The sequence below is a fragment of the Ziziphus jujuba genome, chromosome 4 (assembly GCF_031755915.1).
Source record: "Ziziphus jujuba cultivar Dongzao chromosome 4, ASM3175591v1".
Taxonomy (NCBI): domain Eukaryota; kingdom Viridiplantae; phylum Streptophyta; class Magnoliopsida; order Rosales; family Rhamnaceae; genus Ziziphus; species Ziziphus jujuba.
Window position 1 is genome coordinate 644,297 of NC_083382.1, and position 20,829 is coordinate 665,125.

At 33.9% G+C, this 20,829-nt stretch overlaps 2 protein-coding genes and 1 long non-coding RNA gene across 3 annotated transcripts; 2 read left to right on the plus strand and 1 right to left on the minus strand.

Annotated features, from left to right (window-relative positions):
* Nucleotides 1-3,774: 3,774 nt before the first annotated feature.
* On the minus strand, nucleotides 3,775-5,417 carry LOC112491439 (uncharacterized). Its single transcript, XR_003055721.3, has 3 exons — nucleotides 4,715-5,417; nucleotides 4,467-4,520; nucleotides 3,775-4,343 (listed from the first exon to the last, which is right to left on the minus strand). It is a non-coding gene; the product is annotated as an uncharacterized LOC112491439 (long non-coding RNA).
* Nucleotides 5,418-5,551: 134 nt separating this feature from the next.
* LOC107415810 (T-complex protein 1 subunit gamma) lies at nucleotides 5,552-12,110 on the plus strand. Its single transcript, XM_016024210.4, has 13 exons — nucleotides 5,552-5,709; nucleotides 5,855-5,916; nucleotides 6,031-6,103; nucleotides 6,284-6,351; nucleotides 6,573-6,642; nucleotides 6,945-7,013; nucleotides 7,100-7,171; nucleotides 8,982-9,055; nucleotides 9,572-10,234; nucleotides 10,312-10,437; nucleotides 10,912-11,016; nucleotides 11,104-11,178; nucleotides 11,639-12,110. Exons 1-13 carry the CDS (start codon nucleotides 5,685-5,687, stop codon nucleotides 11,828-11,830), a joined length of 1,674 nt encoding a protein of 557 aa, XP_015879696.2. The 5' UTR covers nucleotides 5,552-5,684; the 3' UTR covers nucleotides 11,831-12,110.
* A 2,608-nt stretch (nucleotides 12,111-14,718) lies between these two features.
* Nucleotides 14,719-20,272, plus strand: LOC107415809 (chloride channel protein CLC-c). Its single transcript, XM_016024208.4, has 7 exons — nucleotides 14,719-15,375; nucleotides 15,952-16,152; nucleotides 16,823-17,000; nucleotides 17,600-17,862; nucleotides 18,097-18,366; nucleotides 18,513-19,647; nucleotides 19,735-20,272. Exons 1-7 carry the CDS (start codon nucleotides 15,143-15,145, stop codon nucleotides 19,822-19,824), a joined length of 2,370 nt encoding a protein of 789 aa, XP_015879694.2. The 5' UTR covers nucleotides 14,719-15,142; the 3' UTR covers nucleotides 19,825-20,272.
* Nucleotides 20,273-20,829: the final 557 nt, after the last annotated feature.

Here is a 20,829-nt window from a genome sequence, read left to right on the forward strand (position 1 = left end):
AACCACTTAATGCATAACCTGAATCAAATTACTCAAGAATTTCTGGCAACACGTCCCAAACCACCCTTCATGGAGCCGTCTATATTGATTTTAATCTTATCCAACATTTAGGATACACATCACATTGACACACTGACACTTTAGCATTCATTCAAATTAGACAAATAAATCACCGTCTTGATGTTTGAATTCTAGCCATTGACCCAAATGATAAATTAGACAATAACATGCAGTGGATTCGAATTAACACCTTCGTGAATAAATAAATTCCTGCTTTTCCACTTTATCCCAAAAAAAAAAAAAAAAAAAAAATTCCTGCTTTTCCAAATCTCAAGGAAATCCACCATCTCCGTTAAGATCTCTTTGCCTGATATTGAACATTGCAGAACCACTCCAAAATTGAATTCCCATTAAAATCACCAATTTCCAAACCCAATTTGCTGCCAAATCAGAATGCTCTGGTTCATTCAGACAGCCAAAATAAAAAAATTAAAAAAAATGTTTTTGACCCCAAAAAAAAAAATTACAAGTATCAAGAGTCCTAAAATAAGTGAGAAATCGTTTAAGGACCATTGTTGCAAGCAGGACCCAATTCTTCCTCAAAATTCAATTTGTCCCAAAAAAAAATAATTGAGCCAACCTAATTGCAAGACACTAAAATGTATTTAGTCCCCCACGCTCAAAGAAAAAAAAAAAAAAAAGTACGGGAATCTAAAAATTTAACTTCAGAAAATTAAGATTACAAGAATCGGACAAGTTGCTAATAAAATGCAAATTATTAGAAAAACATAGAAAGTGTATTAACAAAAAAAAAAAAAAAAAAGGAGGAGAACCATTAATTTCCATAAATTTTAAGAAATGGAAGAAATAATTATTACTTCCTTTTTTTAATTTTATTTTTTTAAAAAAATGCAATAAAGCATAGTGGGACCAATCAAATAAATAAACGATACCCACTCAAGTAGACTGTGAACAATGCATACCCACACAATTCTAATGTTTTTTATTTTATCCACTTCTACCTATTATATCCCTCAACTAAAAAATTTGAAAAATAAAACAATTTTATAAATTTTCTCCTTCCTCTCAACAAAAACTTTTGGCACTTATGGTAAAAAGTTTTCCTAAACTTCAACGTCAACCACTGAAGCAGCAATAACAAAATTCAACAGAGATTGTGAGAATCTTGAAGCTTTGGTACTTTACTATCGATCTTCCAGCATAGTTCAAAGGTTTACAATTGTTGAGAACCACGATCTTGGTTCTTCTTCTCAATTTCTCCCTCTAGATCTCATTCTCCCTCTCGATCTCTCACAACAGCAGCACCAAGCACCACTAATTCACTGTTAGTGCACCACCCATTCACTATCCCTCTCGATCTCAATTTCTCCCTCTAAGTCTATATATATATATATATATATATTCTGAAACTTTGATTTTGTTTCATTGTTCCACAAATATTTTATTCTGTTCGATTGTTCTTTTACTTTTTTTTTTAATTGGTTTTTCTTTAATTAGATTTGTACAATGAAAAGCAAAATCATCTTCTTATTATTTTAATAATTATTTTTCATAAATTGGTGAGTTTGTACCTTTTGAAAGTAGGTTTCAGAGTATGTTTCAGTCTCCATTTGGTTGGTGTTCATAGCATTTGGGCATGTAATGAGCAGGGATAGGTGCTCCGGGTCACTACTTCGATGGTTAGGTTTGTAAGGTTACGATTTTCCAATTGTTTTCAACGATTAAAGATTGGTGGCTTTGCTATGGGTTTTCTGCAGCAATGGCCTCAAGTGTGACATTGCATTCTTGTTTGTTGGCTGGCTCCAATTTTCAAAAACTTTGGTTGGGAAGGAGATATGGATGTTATGTTGGTTTTCTGCGTTGGTGGTGGTGGTGGTATGTGCTGCGTTATTACAAGATCTGTTTATTTTTTTATTACGTCTCCATTGCTGGATGGAGAGAGTGGCTATTGCGTGGCAGCTTATACTCAGTTGAGAGTGGGTAGTTATCTGCATGTAAACTTCATTATAATTTTAAGGTTAGCGAAGATGAACTTTATAGCCTTCTTAGGCAAGCAGACGCTTTGTCTAGTGTCTACCGAGGAGAAATAGAAAAGATATATATATATATATATATATATATCCTTGTTATTGCTTTGTGTTGTGTAGTTTTGAATTGTTGTGATTGTGTTTTTTGTCTTCCCCCCCCCCAATCCCCCCCCTTCCTTATGAAATGCGTTATGTAAGTTCAATATAATTGGGTGCTAGATTAATTATAGGGAATCCGATCAGTCAGTTTAGGAAGTAATTTCTAATAGTTTTTGAGTGGCGAAAGAAAATTGAAAACGAAAAAAAAAAAATTGACCCGTTAAAAGAAAAAATTATACAATTGAAATTACCATGATAGCAACTTAATAAATTTTTCAGAAAGTATTATTCATATTGTATATGCCATTATAGAAGTTATACTAATAAATGAATCAAAATTTAAGGAACGAATTAAATAAAAAGGAAATTTAAAAAAAATAAATTGAAATTTTGTAATCAAAATTATCAATGCATCACAATAGCAACTATTAATAATTTTTCAATAATTGTTTTACTAATTTATGCATGTGATATTCTTTCCTTCTTTTTTTTTTTTTTTTTTACAATACCCTATATAGTATTACAATTATTTATATTGTATAGCATAATGAAAGTTGTACAAAAGTAGAAGAAAAATAAATTAAAAGAAAAAGACAAATTGACCCACTAACAACAAAAATTAAAAATTAAAAAAATAAAATTACATAGCCCAAATTACCAATTAATTATCATGATGATGGTCATTGGTAATATTTCTTGATATTTGAACAATCTAGAAAAATTACTGAAAGTGAGTTTGGTTTGGTAAAAGGGGCCTTGAGAGTTATGATAAGGTAGTAAAGAGTAGAACAGAGAGAAAAAGATGGGTGCTTAGTGATGGATATACCTTTTTTGCTACTTTTTTATCCAATATGGCCAAATAGGTGTTTAGTGATAGATATACCTTCTTTTGCTACTTTTTTATCCACTACATTAAATCTCTCTCTTTCTTTTCCACTTTTTACCAACTTACCATAACCGTAAAGTCCCCTTTCACCAAACCAAACTCACTCTCAATGATTTTTCCAGGTTACTCAAATCTTAGGAAATATTACCAATGACCATTATCGCAATTACATATTGATAATTAAGTTATATAATTTTATTTTATTTTTTTTATTTGTTACTAGGTCAATTTGTTTTTTTTCTTTTAATTTATTTTTCTTTTTCTTTTGTATAACTTCTATTATGGTTATACAACATAAATAATTGTAATATCCATATAAACAATAATAAATAAATAATAATTTTTATATGCATAAATTAGCAAAACAATTATCAAAAAGTGTATCAAAAATACCGATAGATGTTATTGATAATTTTTCTAGAGACTAAACATAATTTTTGGAAAAATTACCGAATGTTGCTATCGTAATTATTGATACCGCATGAGTAATTTTGGTTGCAAAATTTTTTTTAATGGGTCATTATTCTCTAAATTTCCTTTTGCTATCCTTTATTATTTAAATATTGATTTAATGTATTATTACAACTTCTATAACGGTATATACAGCATAAATAAAACTATCTGAAAAAAATTATCAATTATTGCTATTGTGATTACCGATGGGGGTATTGGTTATTCCGGTTGTATAATTTTTTCTTTTAATGGATTTTTTTTTTTTTTTCAGTTTCCTTTTGCCACTTGAAAACTATTGGAAATTGCTTCCTAAGTTGGTCGATTGAATTCCCTATAATTAATATGCCGTCCAATTACATTGAATTTACATAATGCATTTCATAAAAAGTAAAAAAATAAAAAGACTAAAAGACAATCACAACAATTCAAAACTACACAACACAAAACAATAACAAGGATATATAAAATATATGTACACACACATATATATTTGCCTTCATCAAATGCTCTGTCTCCACTATCTTTTCTATTTCTCTTCGATAAACTAGTCATAGCCTCTGCTTGGTTTAAAAAAGGCTATGAAGTTCATCTTTGCTAACCTTAAAATGATTTATGAAGTTCACATCATACAAGTACTCATTCCCAGCTAAGTATAAGTCGCCACGCAATAACCAATATCATCTAGCAATGGAGACGTAATCAAAAGATAAACAGATCCTACAATAACACAGAAACCACGCCACCATTGCCACCGAAAAAACCAACATAACATCCATATCTCCTCCTCAACCAAAGTTTTTGGAAATTGAACCCAGCCAACGAATAAGAATGCACAAATGCCATATTTGAGGCTATTACTGCCAAAAAAAAAAAAAAAAAAAAAAAAACCACCAATCTTTAATCGGTGAAAACAATTGGGAAATCATAACCCTACAAACCCAGCTACCGAAGCAGTGTCCTAGAGCACCTACTACACTTACTCATTGCACGCCAAACACCAATTGAATGAGGACTGAAACATACTCTCAACCCTCCTGCTTTCAAAAGGTAAAATCTTAATAATTAATGGAAAAAAAATTATTAAAATAATAAGAATATGATTTTGCTTTTAATTGTACAAATCCAATTAAAGAAAAACGAAAAAAAAAAAAAAAAAGCAAAGGAACAATTAAACAAAATTAAATATTTGTGGAACAATGAAACAAAATCAAAGTTTCAGAATATATACCTAAAGGGAGAAATGAAGATTGAGAGGGACAATAAATAGGTGGTGCACTAGTGTTTGGTGGTACTGTGACGAAAGATCGAGAGGGTGAATGATATATAGAGGGAGAAACTTAGAGGAAGAGCCGAGATTGTGGTGCTTAACAAACGCAGACCTTTAAGTTGTGCTAGACATCGAAGGCAAAGTACCATAGCTTCAAGATTTTTATAGTTTTAATTGGATTTTATTGTTGCTACTTCAGTTGTTGAAGTTGTTGATGATGGAGTTTAAGAAAAAAAATCAACCGTGGATTCAAAAAGTTTTGGTTGAGAGGAAGGAGATGATTTTTTATAAAATTATTATTTTTAAAATTTTTTAACTGAGGGATATAACGAGGAGAGGTGGATAGAACAAAATATATTAAATTCTGACCACCGATGTGGCGGAGGAAAACATTCTGTTTTCATATCTACCAATCTAAAAGTTAAGGTTTAAATCTTAAATAAATTTCGATATTATCCACAGCATAATGCCGTCTAAGTATATATCATTTACAGCCAATTTAATTGGGTAATGAAAGAAAATTCCTAAATGAAGCCTTTCTTCAAAGGAAAAAAACAAAAGTAATAATGATAATAAAGCTTTAAGAAAAATAAATTAATTAATTAACCTACGTGTGAATGAACAGTGACTGGTTAGATGAGAATTTTATTATTATTATTATTCCTTAAATGAGAGTGGTTAGAGGATTTAAATAAATTATATGTAACTCGTGAAGCTTCATTTTGTAAAATAAATAAATAAATAATAGAGTTGTTAAAAAAAATAATAATAAAATAATAATAATAATAATAGAGTAAATAAAAACTTTAAAAAGGCGGGGGAGGAGGTTTCCAGGGTTTTCTGCGTTTGTGGGTTGGGTTTATTATTAGGGTTTAGGAAGTTTCGACTTTAGAGAGTGAGAGAGATTGAGATTGGCATTTGAAATCAAATCATGCACGCACCGGTGCTGGTTCTGAGTAAGTCTGCAGATCCTTTTACTTTCTTTGATTTTTGATTTTCACAGTTTCATTTCGTCGTCGTCGTCGTCTTCTTCTTAAAAAAATTAAAAATAAAAAAAGAAAAAGAAGAACCTTTTTCACTGATTTTGAAATTGATGAGCAGAGGATTCTCTTAAGCGAGAGTCGGGAAGCAAAGTGCAGCATGCCAATATCCAAGCTTCCAAGGTTGGTTTTCTACTTCTTTCCCCATTTTCTTCTATTCTTGTTCTATTACTTGCTTTATATATATATATATATATATAAAATCTCATTTTATGTGATTTTCTCACTTCATTTCAGGCTGTTGCTGATATTATCCGTACAACCCTTGGCCCTAGATCTATGTTAAAGATGCTATTAGATGCTGCTGGAGGTATTTTCCAACATGCTCTTTTTCCACCGACATTATTATTCCTTGATCACTATTTTTATCTATTCGTAGCCGAGTTTTTTAAGATTGTCATATTTATACCCTCAAAGCTCTATATTAATTTCTGGTCCCTTCCCTCTCTGCCGCTACTGTTATGTTTCTAAGCATCTTTCTTGCTAACAGGAATTGTGGTGACCAACGATGGAAATGCTATTCTGCGTGAATTAGATGTCGCACACCCAGCTGCAAAGGCACAATTTTCATTTTTTCTTGGATGCAATATCAATTTCGCCACACACACACATATATACATATACATATATATATGCTCCCTTGATTTAACTGAAATTATGAAAATTTGAAGAATTAATAAATGTATGCTTAGTTTCAAGAAGGACATAGAATATTCTAGAAAATTAAGATATGTATTCTCCTCTTCTTCTGAAATATTTCTTTTTGTTATTGCTGACAGTCTATGATTGAACTTAGTCGCACTCAAGATGAAGAAGTAGGAGATGGAACAACATCTGTTATTGTCCTTGGTATGTTTTAAGCTAACATTTATTGCGAGTGCCTTTTATATTCATTTTTGCATCTATGGCGCAGATTTTGTTATGGGTTTTCACAAAGTTTATATTTTTGGAAGGGTAAAAACTTGGATCTTTGTTAAGCAATTGTTTCTTAAATTTAGATCAACACCATGCATGTTCATAGCAAAAAAGTGGTGCAGATGCGCTTGTTCATCACTGTAATTTAGCATGTTTCATGTGATAAGAAATGCACCATTCAGTTTATTTTTTTATTTTCCTTCCTGTCTCACATCTGGATTAAATTCTTCTTGTAGCTGGTGAGATGCTTCATGTTGCTGAAGCATTTATTGACAAAAACTATCATCCTACAGTCATCTGCCGAGGTAATGTTATGAGTGGGGTGATTGTACTTTTACATTCATCTCATGACAGTTTTTGTTAATGCATGCTAGCTCTATTTAATTTGCAGCCTACAATAAAGCACTGGAGGATGCTGTAGCTGTACTAGACAAAATTGCTATGTCTATCGATTTTAAGGATCGTAAGTTTTGAGTAATTGGCCTTCTACTTCTGGTTTCTTACAATTCTTCTTGCTTTGTTTTTGGTGGATCCATTTAGTACTGTTGAATGTTCTCCTATGGTGAAACAAATATTTGAGTGAGATGCTGGCTGATTAGGTTTTCAGGATCTTTTAGCTTGTTTTATCCAGGTCATAAATTTACAAACATGGTATTTATTTGCAAAGAAAACAAAGCACATTTACATCTCATATATTAATTACTTGGTATTCTTTCTTGTTGAATTAATTCATTGTATTATTTGTTTCCCCAACCTTCAAATCACCCTTTGAAAGTAATGAAATAAATTCCTGGTTATATATGGAAGCAAGCAAGCCACTGGGTTTTCTTTTTCTTTCTTTGTGTTTGGAAATAAAACAATTTAAAGCATAGAATATGATAGCAGTAGAAGTATTTTATTAAAAAATAAAAAATAAAAATAGAAAAAAGAAAAAAAAGGAGAAGCTAAGTTCAAATTGGTTGAAAGAGAAGATCAGCTATACTGTATGTTGATTTATGGATGTATGTCTATTCCAAGTGAAAGAGTTTGTACTTTGTACAAATGTTAGTATAACCATGGCAACAATGGTAGCCTGCTAAAGGGTCGGGGAAAAGTGTGCTGGTCAAATGGGGTTGGCTTTACAAAAAGTTTGTGAAATTTGTAGTATAAAAATCTGGCTTGCAATATGATTAAATTCATACATCAAATTTCTAACTGATATTTGTATAATTTAGACTAGGATTTCAGTTGTGTTTGAGCTGGCCCCATGGTAGTTCAAACTAAGCCTCAATTTAACCTTGGCCCTGAACTGGAGTTTATAACTTTGTACTAATATGTTAGTATAACTGTGGCAGCAATAGTAGCCTGCTAAAGGATCAGGGAAAAGTGTGATGGTAAAATGGGGTTGGCTTAACAAAAGTTTGTGACCAATTCGTAGCATGAAAAAACTGGCACTATGTGATTAAATTCATACATCAAATTTCTAACTGATATTTATCTAATTTAGACTAGAATTTGGGTTGTGTTTGAGCTGGCCTCATGGCAATACAAACTAAGCCTGAATGTAACCTTTAAAATGCCGAACCATTATTTTGACAATGAATATTAACCTCAGGGAAGTGCACTAATTTTCCTCAGTTTTGAGGCTTTTTTAATCTCCAAAAGGCCCTTGTTCATGTTCATTGATTTTACCTAAATATTCATCCCATTACTTGCCGATATCTAATCAACTTTGTCTGCTATATAATTAGTATGACTTGATTTTGTTCTTTTTCTTCTAGTTTTATAGAATAAAATGCTATTCTTTTCTCCAAGTATAGTTATAACTCAGAATGTGTCTGAACGACTAAGAGTGAAGTGCTTTGTGTATGAAGGGCTGGTGATTGTATGCTGCTGTGGACTTGCTATGAATAGTTTTCTAAAAATTTGAGGCAGCTGGTTGAAAAGCTTCTCCTGCACATCAGTCGCACTCCTATACTCTTATTTTCTTCTTCAACCCTTTTACTGTCCTTTACCATAATCTATTACTCTTAGTGTTTTTCACAATTTTCAAATTACTTTTGTAGCTTGAAGTGTTAACCACACAGATAAAAGCACTACCACATTCATAGAACTCTAGCTCCTTTCAATTTTTATTTTTGTTATTATTATTTTTTTATGCTTTTGGTATCTGGATGTATCTTTTTTGTGGAGATAGACAATGAGCTTCAGGAGAAAAGAAGTATGTAAAATGATAATTTATAATTTGACTTGCTCTTTTATTTGTGTGAGTAATTCATTGAATAATGTAATAGGCGTGACAATGTTGGGGCTGGTTAAGAGCTGTATTGGCACAAAGTTCACTAGTCAATTTGGGGATCTAATTGCTGTAAGTATCTTCTTATCAATTTTCTTTTGTTTACAATAAACGATCCAGTTATTTTTGGTGGAATTAAACTGTCGCGGGAATCTAAGTTTTGTGGTAGGCGCTTGAGTCATGAGTTTTATAGTACATCTTCATTGTCATTAGGTAGGGAAAATCTGACCCTTCCCCCCTATAGATATCTCATTTTTCTGTCTTTAGCATGTTGTTCATTGATAATATCATTTGTTTGCGTATATTTTAAAATTCCAGAAATGTGTTTTGTGCATTCATCTCATGTCTTCTTCTTCTTCTTCTTCTGGGGGCTGCAAGGTGGGGGAATGAGGTTTAGGCATCCACAAATTTTGTCAATGGATTTTAACCCCTTTTTTGATTTCTTAATTCATTTCTATATGCATTGAATTTTAAGTTTTGAGCTATTTCTTGCTAAATCCAGGTGGGTGAATGAGGTTTAGGTATCCACTAATTTTGTCAATGGATTTTATGCATTGAATTTTAAGTTTTGAACTATTTCTTGCTTAGGATTTAGCAATTGATGCCACCTCAACAGTGGGAGTTGATCTAGGCCAAGGCTTGCGCGAGGTAGATATCAAAAAGTACATCAAGGTTGAGAAAGTTCCTGGTGGACAGTTGGAAGATTCCGAAGTTCTTAAAGGTGTCATGATTAACAAGGATGTTGTTGCTCCTGGCAAAATGAGAAGAAAGATTGTGAACCCACGTATTATACTTCTTGATTGTCCCCTTGAATACAAAAAAGGTGAGAACCAAACAAATGCTGAACTGGTTAAAGAGGAGGACTGGGGAGTTCTGTTGAAGATGGAAGAAGAATACATCGAAAACCTCTGTGCACAGATAATTAAGTTCAAGCCGGACTTGGTTATCACGGAGAAGGGCCTTAGTGATTTGGCATGCCATTATCTGAGCAAGGCTGGTATTAGTGCGATCAGGAGGTTGAGGAAAACAGACAACAATAGGATAGCCAAGGCATGTGGTGCTGTCATTGTAAACAGGCCGGATGAATTGCAAGAGTCTGATGTTGGTACTGGGGCCGGGCTTTTTGAGGTTAAGAAGATTGGTGATGAGTTCTTTGCCTTTATTGTTGATTGCAAGGAACCAAAAGCATGTACTGTACTCTTAAGAGGTCCTAGTAAGGATCTCCTGAATGAAGTTGAAAGAAACTTGCAGGTATTTCACCTGTTTGAGATTATTCAAATTATCCCTTTTGGATGATCTTGCCCTCTGAAGCTTTATTTTGGTGGCAGGATGCCATGTCTGTAGCGAGGAACATAATAAAAAATCCGAAGCTTGTTCCAGGAGGTGGTGCTACAGAATTAACTGTGTCTGCTACTTTGAAGCAGAAGAGCTCATCTGTTGAAGGCATTGAGAAGGTGAATAAATTACTTGTGCTCCTTAGTTTTTCTTCTTTTTTAGCCTTTCCTTCCTTCCCCACCTTTTTTTTTTTGGGGGGGGGGGGGGGGGGGGGGGTTTGGTTATTAACAAGTGATACAACTGGAGGCCTTCTTTGAGCGTCAGACCTCTGTAAAAGTTAAAGATTGATTGATTGATTCTGGTTTATATATCAATCGGCTAGGTCGTATCATCCATTTGCGCATTACTTTGAACACTTGAGTGGTACTATTTATGTCATCAGACGCCAATATTTCAAGGATATGAACATTTATTAGAATATTTCAGGAACTTACCTGTTGCTTAATAGAATTTATTGATGCTGTTTTATCATTATGCTTCTGATGCTGTTTTATCATTATGCTTCTGATGCTGTTTTATCATTATGCTTCTGTATGTTTGTTTTGAAACATTTGCCTGATGAAACTTTTATATTTTTGGTGGCTGTATGACAGTGGCCTTATGAAGCTGCTGCTATAGCTTTTGAGGCTATACCACGAACTTTGGCACAGAATTGTGGGGTTAATGTGATTCGAACCATGACTGCATTACAAGGACAGGTACGATATAATTTCTTGCTCAGTTATGTTGAATTAATTTTTCTGTTTCTAGTAGATGCTGATTTTTCATCCAAACTATTGGATTAGCATGCAAATGGTGAAAATGCATGGATCGGAATAGATGGAAACAGTGGTGCAATTGCTGACATGAAAGAGCGGAAGGTATGATCAAAGTTGTGCTGCTTTTGTCAATTTGGTTGAACTTTAGTTAATTATAATCAGATTTTACTAAAGTAATAACTTAAGTGCTGATTGCATAAAGAGGAAAGAACTTCCATATGGGCTGATGTTGCTTAGTTCTATAATTTTGAAATTACTCTAGCATGTCAAATTGTTCTAAGTAGAATGATTTTAAGCAGTTTTGTTTCACGTAGCTACATGTCCACTCATTTAGTCTCAATTACATAATTTTGTTTGGACGCTCTGATCTGTCACTTGGCAGCTTGGCTGCTAAAGAGTTCAATTTGGTAGGAATTATAGTTTCCATTCCTTGTGTTCTTAGATATAATGTGATTATTAATAAGTATCCAGTTAAGATGGTGTACAAAATCACCTATTCAAAGTGGTCTCTGAAAGCTGACCTTATTTTCTATTTTAACTTCTCGTCATTGATGTGTTTTAGATCTGGGATGCCTACAATGTGAAGGCGCAAACCTTTAAGACTGCCATAGAAGCTGCATGCATGCTTCTGAGGATTGATGACATTGTGAGTGGGATTAAAAAGAAGCAGGCCCCTGGAGCGGGCCAAGCTCCATCGAAGCCTCAGATTGAAACAGAGGCAGATGCTGACAGTGAGCAAATTCTTCCAGACTGAAGATATTGAGGCTGTTGGTCTGAATTGTAATGAAGGATTTTACCATAAAGCCTGTCGTTTTTTGGATTTATAGGATTTTTAATTTGAGCACTAATCGAAATTTTGGGTCCTCCATCTAGGGTGTGGTGCTCTCTGGAACCACCTAGAAGAATGCTTTTGTGACCTAACATGGAAATCTTGCTTAACTGGGATTTCTGGCATGAACGGCATGCTTTTGGTTATCATGCTTTGGGGAAATTTTCGTCATCCTCTTAATATTGCCGTTTTCTTTCGTATATCATTCATGGTTTACCATTGCAAAGAGAGCTTATGTTTGTTAAAATCTTTAGCTTTATTTATTTTTATTTTTTGGGTTAAAAATAATCTAATTATTTACCTGATTTGTCTTAAAAATGTTTCATTTAGAATGTTTCATTGAGACTTCTTATTTTTGTCTCTTGTCGTAACTATATTTAAATCCTATGCTTAGCTATCATTTTTTTTTTTTTTAATATCAATCCAAAACATCTTTCTCTCAGTTTTATTAATTAATTTTAATAGCTAAAAATTAAAATTATATTTTTACAATGTTATATAATTTTAAAATATTAATTTTGAACTGCCCTTTTAATTGTTAAAAGATAGGTATATTTGTTCTGATAAATATAAAAATTAAAAAGAAAATTATTGTTTTTCATAAAATGTAAACAGCCATTTTGAATGGTTGCTGCTTGCTTTCCATTTTTGTAGATGTCAAATTTGGCAACTAACTCTTAGGATGTTGCGATTGAAAGTAAAAAAGGAACGTTAGGTACGTTTGTGGGACTTTTTCTGGTTTTTTTTTTTTTTGAGAAAAAAAATAATGTTTGGATAATTGATGTTTATCCAATATCTTGAGTGCACTGAACCCGACCTTATTTTTTGGCGCCACGCATTATGCCACCTGTAATATTTGCAATTATAAGAAGGATGTTGATCATTTTCTTGTGTTTATGCGACTTGGTAGTATTTCATGCGACTGTTGATGTTTTTTATTATATTTTTTTACTGTATAAAAATTTTAATTTAATAATGATGTATTCAGTTTAAAATTTGATAGATTTAAAATAAGTTATAAACTTTAAAAGATTTGATAAATTGTTATAGAATTCTATAAATTTAATAAAAAATTTATAAAAATCCAATGAAATTTTTAGATTTAAAATTCGGTTTTATATTGACAATTTTCTTTATAATTTTACTGTTAAAATCCTTTCAAATTCATTAAAATATATTATTTTTTATATTATTTTAAAATTAATAACTTTTTAAATATCATCATATTTTAAAAGAATTTTATAAAATTCTAATTGAATACATATAGATTTTAATAAATTTTTATAAAATTTATCAAAATTTAAATTAAATATCATTAGATTTTATGAATTCTTTTAAAATCTAAATTAAATATCTCTAAACTTTTAAAAATTTTTAAAATTTTTTAAATTTTAAATTGAATATATCCCACAAATTTCATTTTTTGTGTGTCAATTTCGTTCATTCGGCATTCAGGGTATAGATCACATCCCCTATTTGATTGCTTAAAAGAGGAATACAAATGATTTGAAGATATCGAGTTGAATGGCTGTCTATGCATGCCAAAAAGAATGGCAAAGTTAAGGGGCTTTATTGTCAATACCGAAGAAACAGACAATAAACATTGTTTGATGAAGAAACAGATATATAAACGAACACACGTTGTCGCGGCTAATGGATCCGACTCTTTTCCCTCTTACATCCTAATAATCACGACACTATCTTTTCTAATTCTAATGGAAGCGATTTTAACAATGACTCACATCATTTTAACAACTCAATGACAATTGAGTCGTTCAAAACAAAAGATTAGACTTTATTTAGATTTTTTTTTTTTTTTCCCCGTTTGATATAAGGAGTAATTTTTTTAGTTCAGAAGCTCGTGATAAAAAGTGGTTGTATATATCTGTATATATATAATATATATATATATATATATTTTTTTTATGGGAGAAAGGCTGTATATATATATAATATATATTACCATTATTTGTTTATTTATTTTTTGGTGGAATCTTGTCAATATTTAATATCCCAAACCCCAAAGCATTTGTATATAATATAATATGTTTTTTGATTTTTGATTTTTTAATTTTTGGGCAAAAAACATAATATATTTGTTTGTTTGTGTGTATAAACAAGCCATCAAAACTAAGAGCAAACAAAATCAGAGGCGGCTGCTAACTCCAACTCCAAGTACAACAATTGCTTAATTGCCATAATCCATCTAATCACCTACTCGTTTTGTAATATATTAGAGTTTTCTCTGTTTATGTGTCCATCATTAATTACTAAATGGGAGATTTCACTTTCACAGTGCGGCAGATTGTTTAAATTGGTAACCAAAAAGTTTGAGCATTTTTTTGCTCCTTTAGTTCTACCGTACTAGAAATGTCAAAGACAGGAAAAAAGAATAAAGAAAAGAGAGTAAAAATCTGATAAAAAAAAAATAATAAAAATGGGACATTTCTATGATACAACCTTTTAAAAGAAGGGTTGGACTGAAATGACTAATCTTAAATTGGATAATAAATTAGGTAAAATGGTCCACAAAATGGATAAAACTATTTATAAAATGAGTAATATGCCAAAAAATTAATAATATTATGCATAAAATAGATAATATGTTTGTAAAGTGCATAACACTGTCTCTCAATGAATTGATAATTGGATAATATTATTTATAAATTGAGACCGAGTGAGTGACATTTTCAATGCAAACGTTTTACACGGTAGCCTAACCTGTAAAAATGAGTTAGAGGGGCAGGGAGAGAAGTACAAAGGTAGATCCAAATATTAGTAAAAGCGAGGGGGCGAAGGGGAGCGAGTTATATGAAAATGACATAAATACAAGTCCGTCAAGACCCCCAGCACATGGACATGATAGAGATATAAGGCCTTTTTATGCCACCTCTGCTGCCCATTGGAACCGGGATCATAAGATCACTCCCTCTCATTTCTTCTTCTTCTTCTTCTTATTATTATTATTATTATTTGGTTATCAGTATTTTACTTAGAAGCGATCATACGCAACGCAACTCTCTCTTGTGGCGGTACAGGGTTGCTGATGAGCGGGCGAGCAGTTTGACTAGGCCAATCGCCACAACCAAACCATCGATATCTTCACCACCCTCACCCTGACTGCAGCAGCAGAGCAGAGAAATAAGCACATCTGGTTGGAGAATTAGCTTGCTTTTCTCCAAGCTCCAAGCTCCAAGCTCCAAGCTCCAAGCTCCAAGCTTCGACCTCCAACTCAACATGGAAACCAATCATGGACATAGACATGGACATGGGGATGATGGTGATATAGAGAACGTGGAGGTCCTTCGAGGGAAGGAAACTGGGGGGCACGGGGACTCGTTGGAGGTATTTGACAAGAACAACTCCTTCTACGGTCGCAGTCAACCTCTTCTGGTCAAGAGGACCAACACCACTTCCCAGATTGCCATTGTCGGAGCCAACAGCTGCCCAATTGAGAGCCTTGACTATGAGTACCAATTCCATTTCCCTCTTCTTTCGTTCTTTCTTTCTTGCCAAAATCCCTGCTTTTCACGCTCCCTCTTGTCGTATTTCTTTTCCCTCTTCTCCTGTTTTTCTTTTCAAATAAGTTTCTATGGTTGTTTGGGTGTTCTTCTTTAAGGGTGTTTTGCTTCTGAATTTCATTTCATGGGGCTTTTATTATTATTATTATTATTATTCACTTCCTTAATTTCTATTTTCTCCCTTAAAATCTGCATTCTGTTGATTTGTCTTGCAAAGCTGCTTTCATTTTCTGTATCTATTGCTTGCTTAATTGACACTGTCAAGTTATATTAAATGCCTTGGTTTTAATCTTTAACCTTACTGATTACAGAATTTTTTTTCTATGATTCCAGTGATTTCAGAATTATTGGACATCTTTTAGAAAGTCTGTTTCTTTCTTTCTTCTTCTTCTTCTTCTTCTTCTTCTTTTTTCTTTTTTTTTTTTTTGTTTGTTTTTTGTTTGTTTTTTTTTTTGTTTTCAAGGAGACATGTAATGTTATTATAAAAAGGTTTCTACTCATTTGTTCATTTATTTGTATCTTCAGGATCGTTGAAAATGAACTATTTAAGCAGGATTGGAGGTCAAGGACAAAAGTCCAGATATTTCAGTACGTTGTCCTCAAATGGGCATTGGCACTTCTCATAGGGCTTGGTACTGGATTGGTTGGCTTCTTCAATAATATTGCAGTCGAGAATATAGCTGGTTTCAAACTGCTTTTGACGACGGGTTTCATGGTTGAGGAAAAGTGAGCCTCGTTTCCAATTCCTGAGTTTATGATAGCGTTTTAACATTGTCATCTATCATCGACTTATTCATCATTATTAAGGAACTTATTTGGAGAATAGTGTTCTGTCCCTTGTGCATGTCATTGACGAGAGGAACTCGTAGGAGTCGGCTCCTTTTTTCATTGTAGCACCAATATTTCTGTGTGTGGTTGTTGAGATTGGGAAGGACTGTTTGGGAAAAAAAATTTATATTTTGGAATTCTTAAATAAAAATGTTGTAGTTAAATTATTGATTTCTTCTTTATTCTGATCCAATGGGGATAGGGATGCTGGTTCGCCCTTGACTGGGTATTCTAACTTTTTAGTAAATGTATTAGAAGGGCCTAAAAATGCTTCACTTCAGGAGATAATGTATTACATGAAAACCAGAAGAGTTGTGAATTCCTGTTTTCAGTAGGTTACATAATGCAATGTCTTACAAGTATGATGCTAAAAGCGTATATAGTTTTCATTCTCTTCTATTTAGTGTGTCTCATGTGGAAAAATAATAGAATTTTGATGCGCTAGTATTTGTGCACATGCATTCAGAGGTTATCAATACCTTTTGCTGGGTAACATTAACATGCGAATGGTCCTATAAAATTATGCAGCTGCAGATAATAACTGACATTAAAATTGGTTCCAGTGCAGATACTACAAGGCTTTTGCGGCATATGCTATTTGCAACGTAAGTTTAGCGGCTGCTGCAGCAGCTCTTTGTGCTTTCTTTGCTCCAGCAGCAGCAGGTTCTGGAATTCCTGAGGTCAAAGCCTATCTCAATGGCATTGATGCTCATTCAATACTGGCTCCAAGTACCCTCTTTGTCAAGGTCAATTATTATCTTTTCTTATAATCTCATTTCTCTTTGTGCTTTGTAGGTGCATCCTCTTATTAAATTTATAGAAGCAGTATTAGCCCTCCAATATTTTGGAGTTTGAAATGTATGTACACACACTTCTTGTGAATTATTCATCATAGTTCAGACTTCTGAGCAATAGCTAACTGTCTGGCTTGCTGGTCAAATGGAGCTTCAAGCAACAAATAAAAACTTCACATCCAAGCACCAACTGACCAACGGGTATATGGGGAAGAATACGTTTCCACTTTGGTCTAGACATCTGGAAAGCTTTAGAAGAAATCTGAGTCTAGGTTTTCTATCGAGATATCTGGGAAGCTTTAGGACTAGAAAAGAAGAAGTACAGCGAATGGTGATAAAATCAGTAGGATATGTCTGATTTGTATACCACATGAGTAACTGTTGGACTGGCAACTGTTGCTATATAAGTTGGACTTAATTATCTTTTTGTTTAAGGCCTCAATTGCCTGGTCCTTAAAATAATAAAAGATTATTATTGTTAGGACTTTTTTTATTTTTTTATTTTGTAAATTAGTATTCCCTGATGTTTTTACCACTCTGGTATTTTGCAGATTTTTGGTTCAGTTCTAGGTGTTTCTGCAGGATTTGTGGTGGGTAAGGAAGGGCCTATGGTACATACAGGTGCATGCATAGCCTCTTTGCTTGGGCAGGGTGGTTCTCGCAAATACCATTTGACTTGGACATGGCTGAAATATTTCAAAAATGACCGAGATCGACGGGACTTGATCACTTGTGGTGCTGCTGCTGGTGTAGCTGCAGCTTTTCGTGCCCCAGTTGGTGGAGTTCTCTTTGCCCTTGAGGAGGCAGCTTCTTGGTATGCAGCTCCTCATTTATTACCTTTCGTTTTACCACATATTTTTTGTTATTATCATTGTTATTATTATTCCTTGTATCCGCCTAAGCCCAGTAATTCAAATACACATTTGTGCATCAAGATCTCTTTGAGGTGAACAATATCATTTCTAGTACCATGTTTATTGATACATGCACATATAAGATGATGAAAAAAACATGTATCTGTTTTTTGTCCATTTTGGGCGTGCTTCAGGTGGCGGAGTGCTCTTCTTTGGAGGACATTTTTCACAACAGCAGTGGTTGCCATGGTATTGAGAGCTTTCATACAATTTTGCGCTACAGGAAAATGTGGGCTATTTGGGGAAGGAGGCCTGATTATGTATGATGTGAGTTCAGCTAAAACAGCATACAGTGGCCCAGATATACTGGCAGTAATCTTCCTAGGAGTTATTGGAGGAATTTTTGGGAGCCTTTATAACTATCTTGTGGACAAGGTTATTCGAACTTACAGCATTATCAATGAGTATGTGACTAACTGCTTTTTGTTCTTATTAATTGATAGCTATACATGTACCAATAAACGACTCTATACCCTTTATATAATTGTAACTGCTATATGATACTAATTAGTTCCTTGCAACACCACTGGTGTCATGTGCTGTGCTGCAGAAAAGGTGCTGCTTCGAAAATCTTACTTGCTATCACCGTTGCCCTCTTGACATCATGCTGTTCTTATGGGTTGCCATGGTTTGCAAAGTGCATCCCCTGCCCGGCAGATGAGTCTAGTTGCCCTACTGTTGATGGGTCTGGCAACTACAAAAGCTTCCAGTGTCCACCGGGCTATTACAATGACCTTGCATCCCTCTTTTTAAACACCAACGATGATGCCATTCGCAACCTATTTAGTACCAGTACAGAAAAGGAATTCCACATCTCCTCTCTCTTTATTTTCTTTGCATCTGTTTACTGCCTTGGTATTATTACCTATGGCATTGCCATTCCCTCTGGGCTGTTTATCCCTGTGATACTAGCTGGGGCTTGCTATGGGCGTCTTGTTGGAAGATTGTTTCAGCCTATCTCTAGTCTGGACACCGGTCTCTTTTCCTTACTTGGGGCAGCCTCCTTCCTTGGTGGCACCATGAGAATGACAGTCTCTCTGTGTGTTATACTGCTGGAACTCACCAATGACTTGTTGTTGCTTCCTCTGGTGATGCTGGTTCTCCTTATCTCCAAAACTGTTGCAGATAACTTCAACAAGGGTGTGTATGACCAGATTGTCAAAATTAAGGGATTACCATTCATGGAGGCCCATGCAGAGCCCTACATGAGGCATTTGGGTGCAGGGGACGTTGTTGCTGGGCCATTGATAAGCTTTTGTGGGGTTGAGAAGGTGGGGAATATATTGCATGCATTGAAGAGTACAGGGCACAATGCATTCCCTGTGATTGATGAACCACCTTTCTCCGATGCTCCAGAGCTTTGTGGTCTTGTTCTGAGGTCTCATCTGCTTGTTTTACTAAAGGGGAAGGTGTTTCAGAGGGAGAGGATTATTTCAGGAGGAGAAGAGATATTTAGAAGATTCAGTGCTTTTGATTTTGCCAAGGCAGGGTCTGGAAAAGGAATCAAACTGGAGGATGTTGAGTTTGATATTGAAGAGGAGGAGATGGAGATGTACATTGATCTACATCCTATTACTAACACATCCCCCTACACAGTGGTTGAGACTATGTCACTGGCCAAAGCTGCAATTCTCTTTCGCCAACTTGGTCTCAGGCACATGTGCGTCGTCCCAAAGAGCCAAGGGGTATCTTTCTTTCTTTTCTAGTTTCTTACTCTTTTTATTACCACCTTACTCATCTAGACTTCAACATTAATACTATTGCATTTGCAGAGGCCTCCAATTGTTGGAATTTTGACACGCCACGACTTCATGCCAGAGCACATTTTGGGACTCTACCCTCATATCAATCCCCACAAGTAAACCAATAAAGTGCTGGAAAATAATATACCTTTAGCTTGTTATGTTTCTGGCTGTGAGTGACCTAATTTAAATTGGGTGTTTCATTTGCACGTTTTCTGACAAATGAATTACTTGTCACAAGAAATCATTTCTCAAGGCGAAGATTCCTCCTCTTGCACGCGGAGAATTGCACTTTGCAGACAAAAACCATTTTTTTCGTAGCAGCACAATGCAAATGGTAGTTTCCTTTTCAAATACTACTCTGCACAAACAGAGAAAACAAAACCGGCCTATATCACACACTACTCAGCTTAGCCATGCAGAATGCAAAAGTTTCATTATCTGTCTTTTGTATGCCTATGTCTATGTCCTTATGTACATGATTCTTTCTGTGACTATATCTACATAGCAAATGTGGTGGTGATGATTGGTGAACAAAAATAAAAAGCAGTCTGTATTTTGATTTGAATTGCTTGCTTGAACCTGTTTCCCTCAGTTTTCCTTATTCTTTGAGGTGCTTATGTTTTAGTTTGATATGCCATACCAAAAGTATGGCAAATATATGGAAGACCCAGATATTGAAAGAGACGGGTATTTAAATGTAATAAATGGAACATCTTTTTGCTGTTGTATTAACTATATGAATCAGCGTTCTTTCGGAAATTTAAGAATGGAACCACCATTCAACACCTGGTGGTTTAGTTGATTGAAAAATTGAATCCTAAAATTTCTCAAATAGTATCATTAAATCATTTTATTATTATTTTTAAAAACAAAATTGATTAAAAAAAAAAAAAAAAAAACCTAATAATAGAAGCAAAAGATTCAAATAAAATTATAACGAATAATATGACACTCTTTTTTATGAATAAAAAAGGTGGAAAGGGTATATGCTTGCTAATCGTCCCCCGGTATCGCCCAATAGTGATGTATTTGCCTCTGTCCTTCTGATCTGATACCATGGCATGAATCATGAGACCAGTACGAATCATGAAAAGTCCATTAATTGGGGTTGAAATAGAAGTT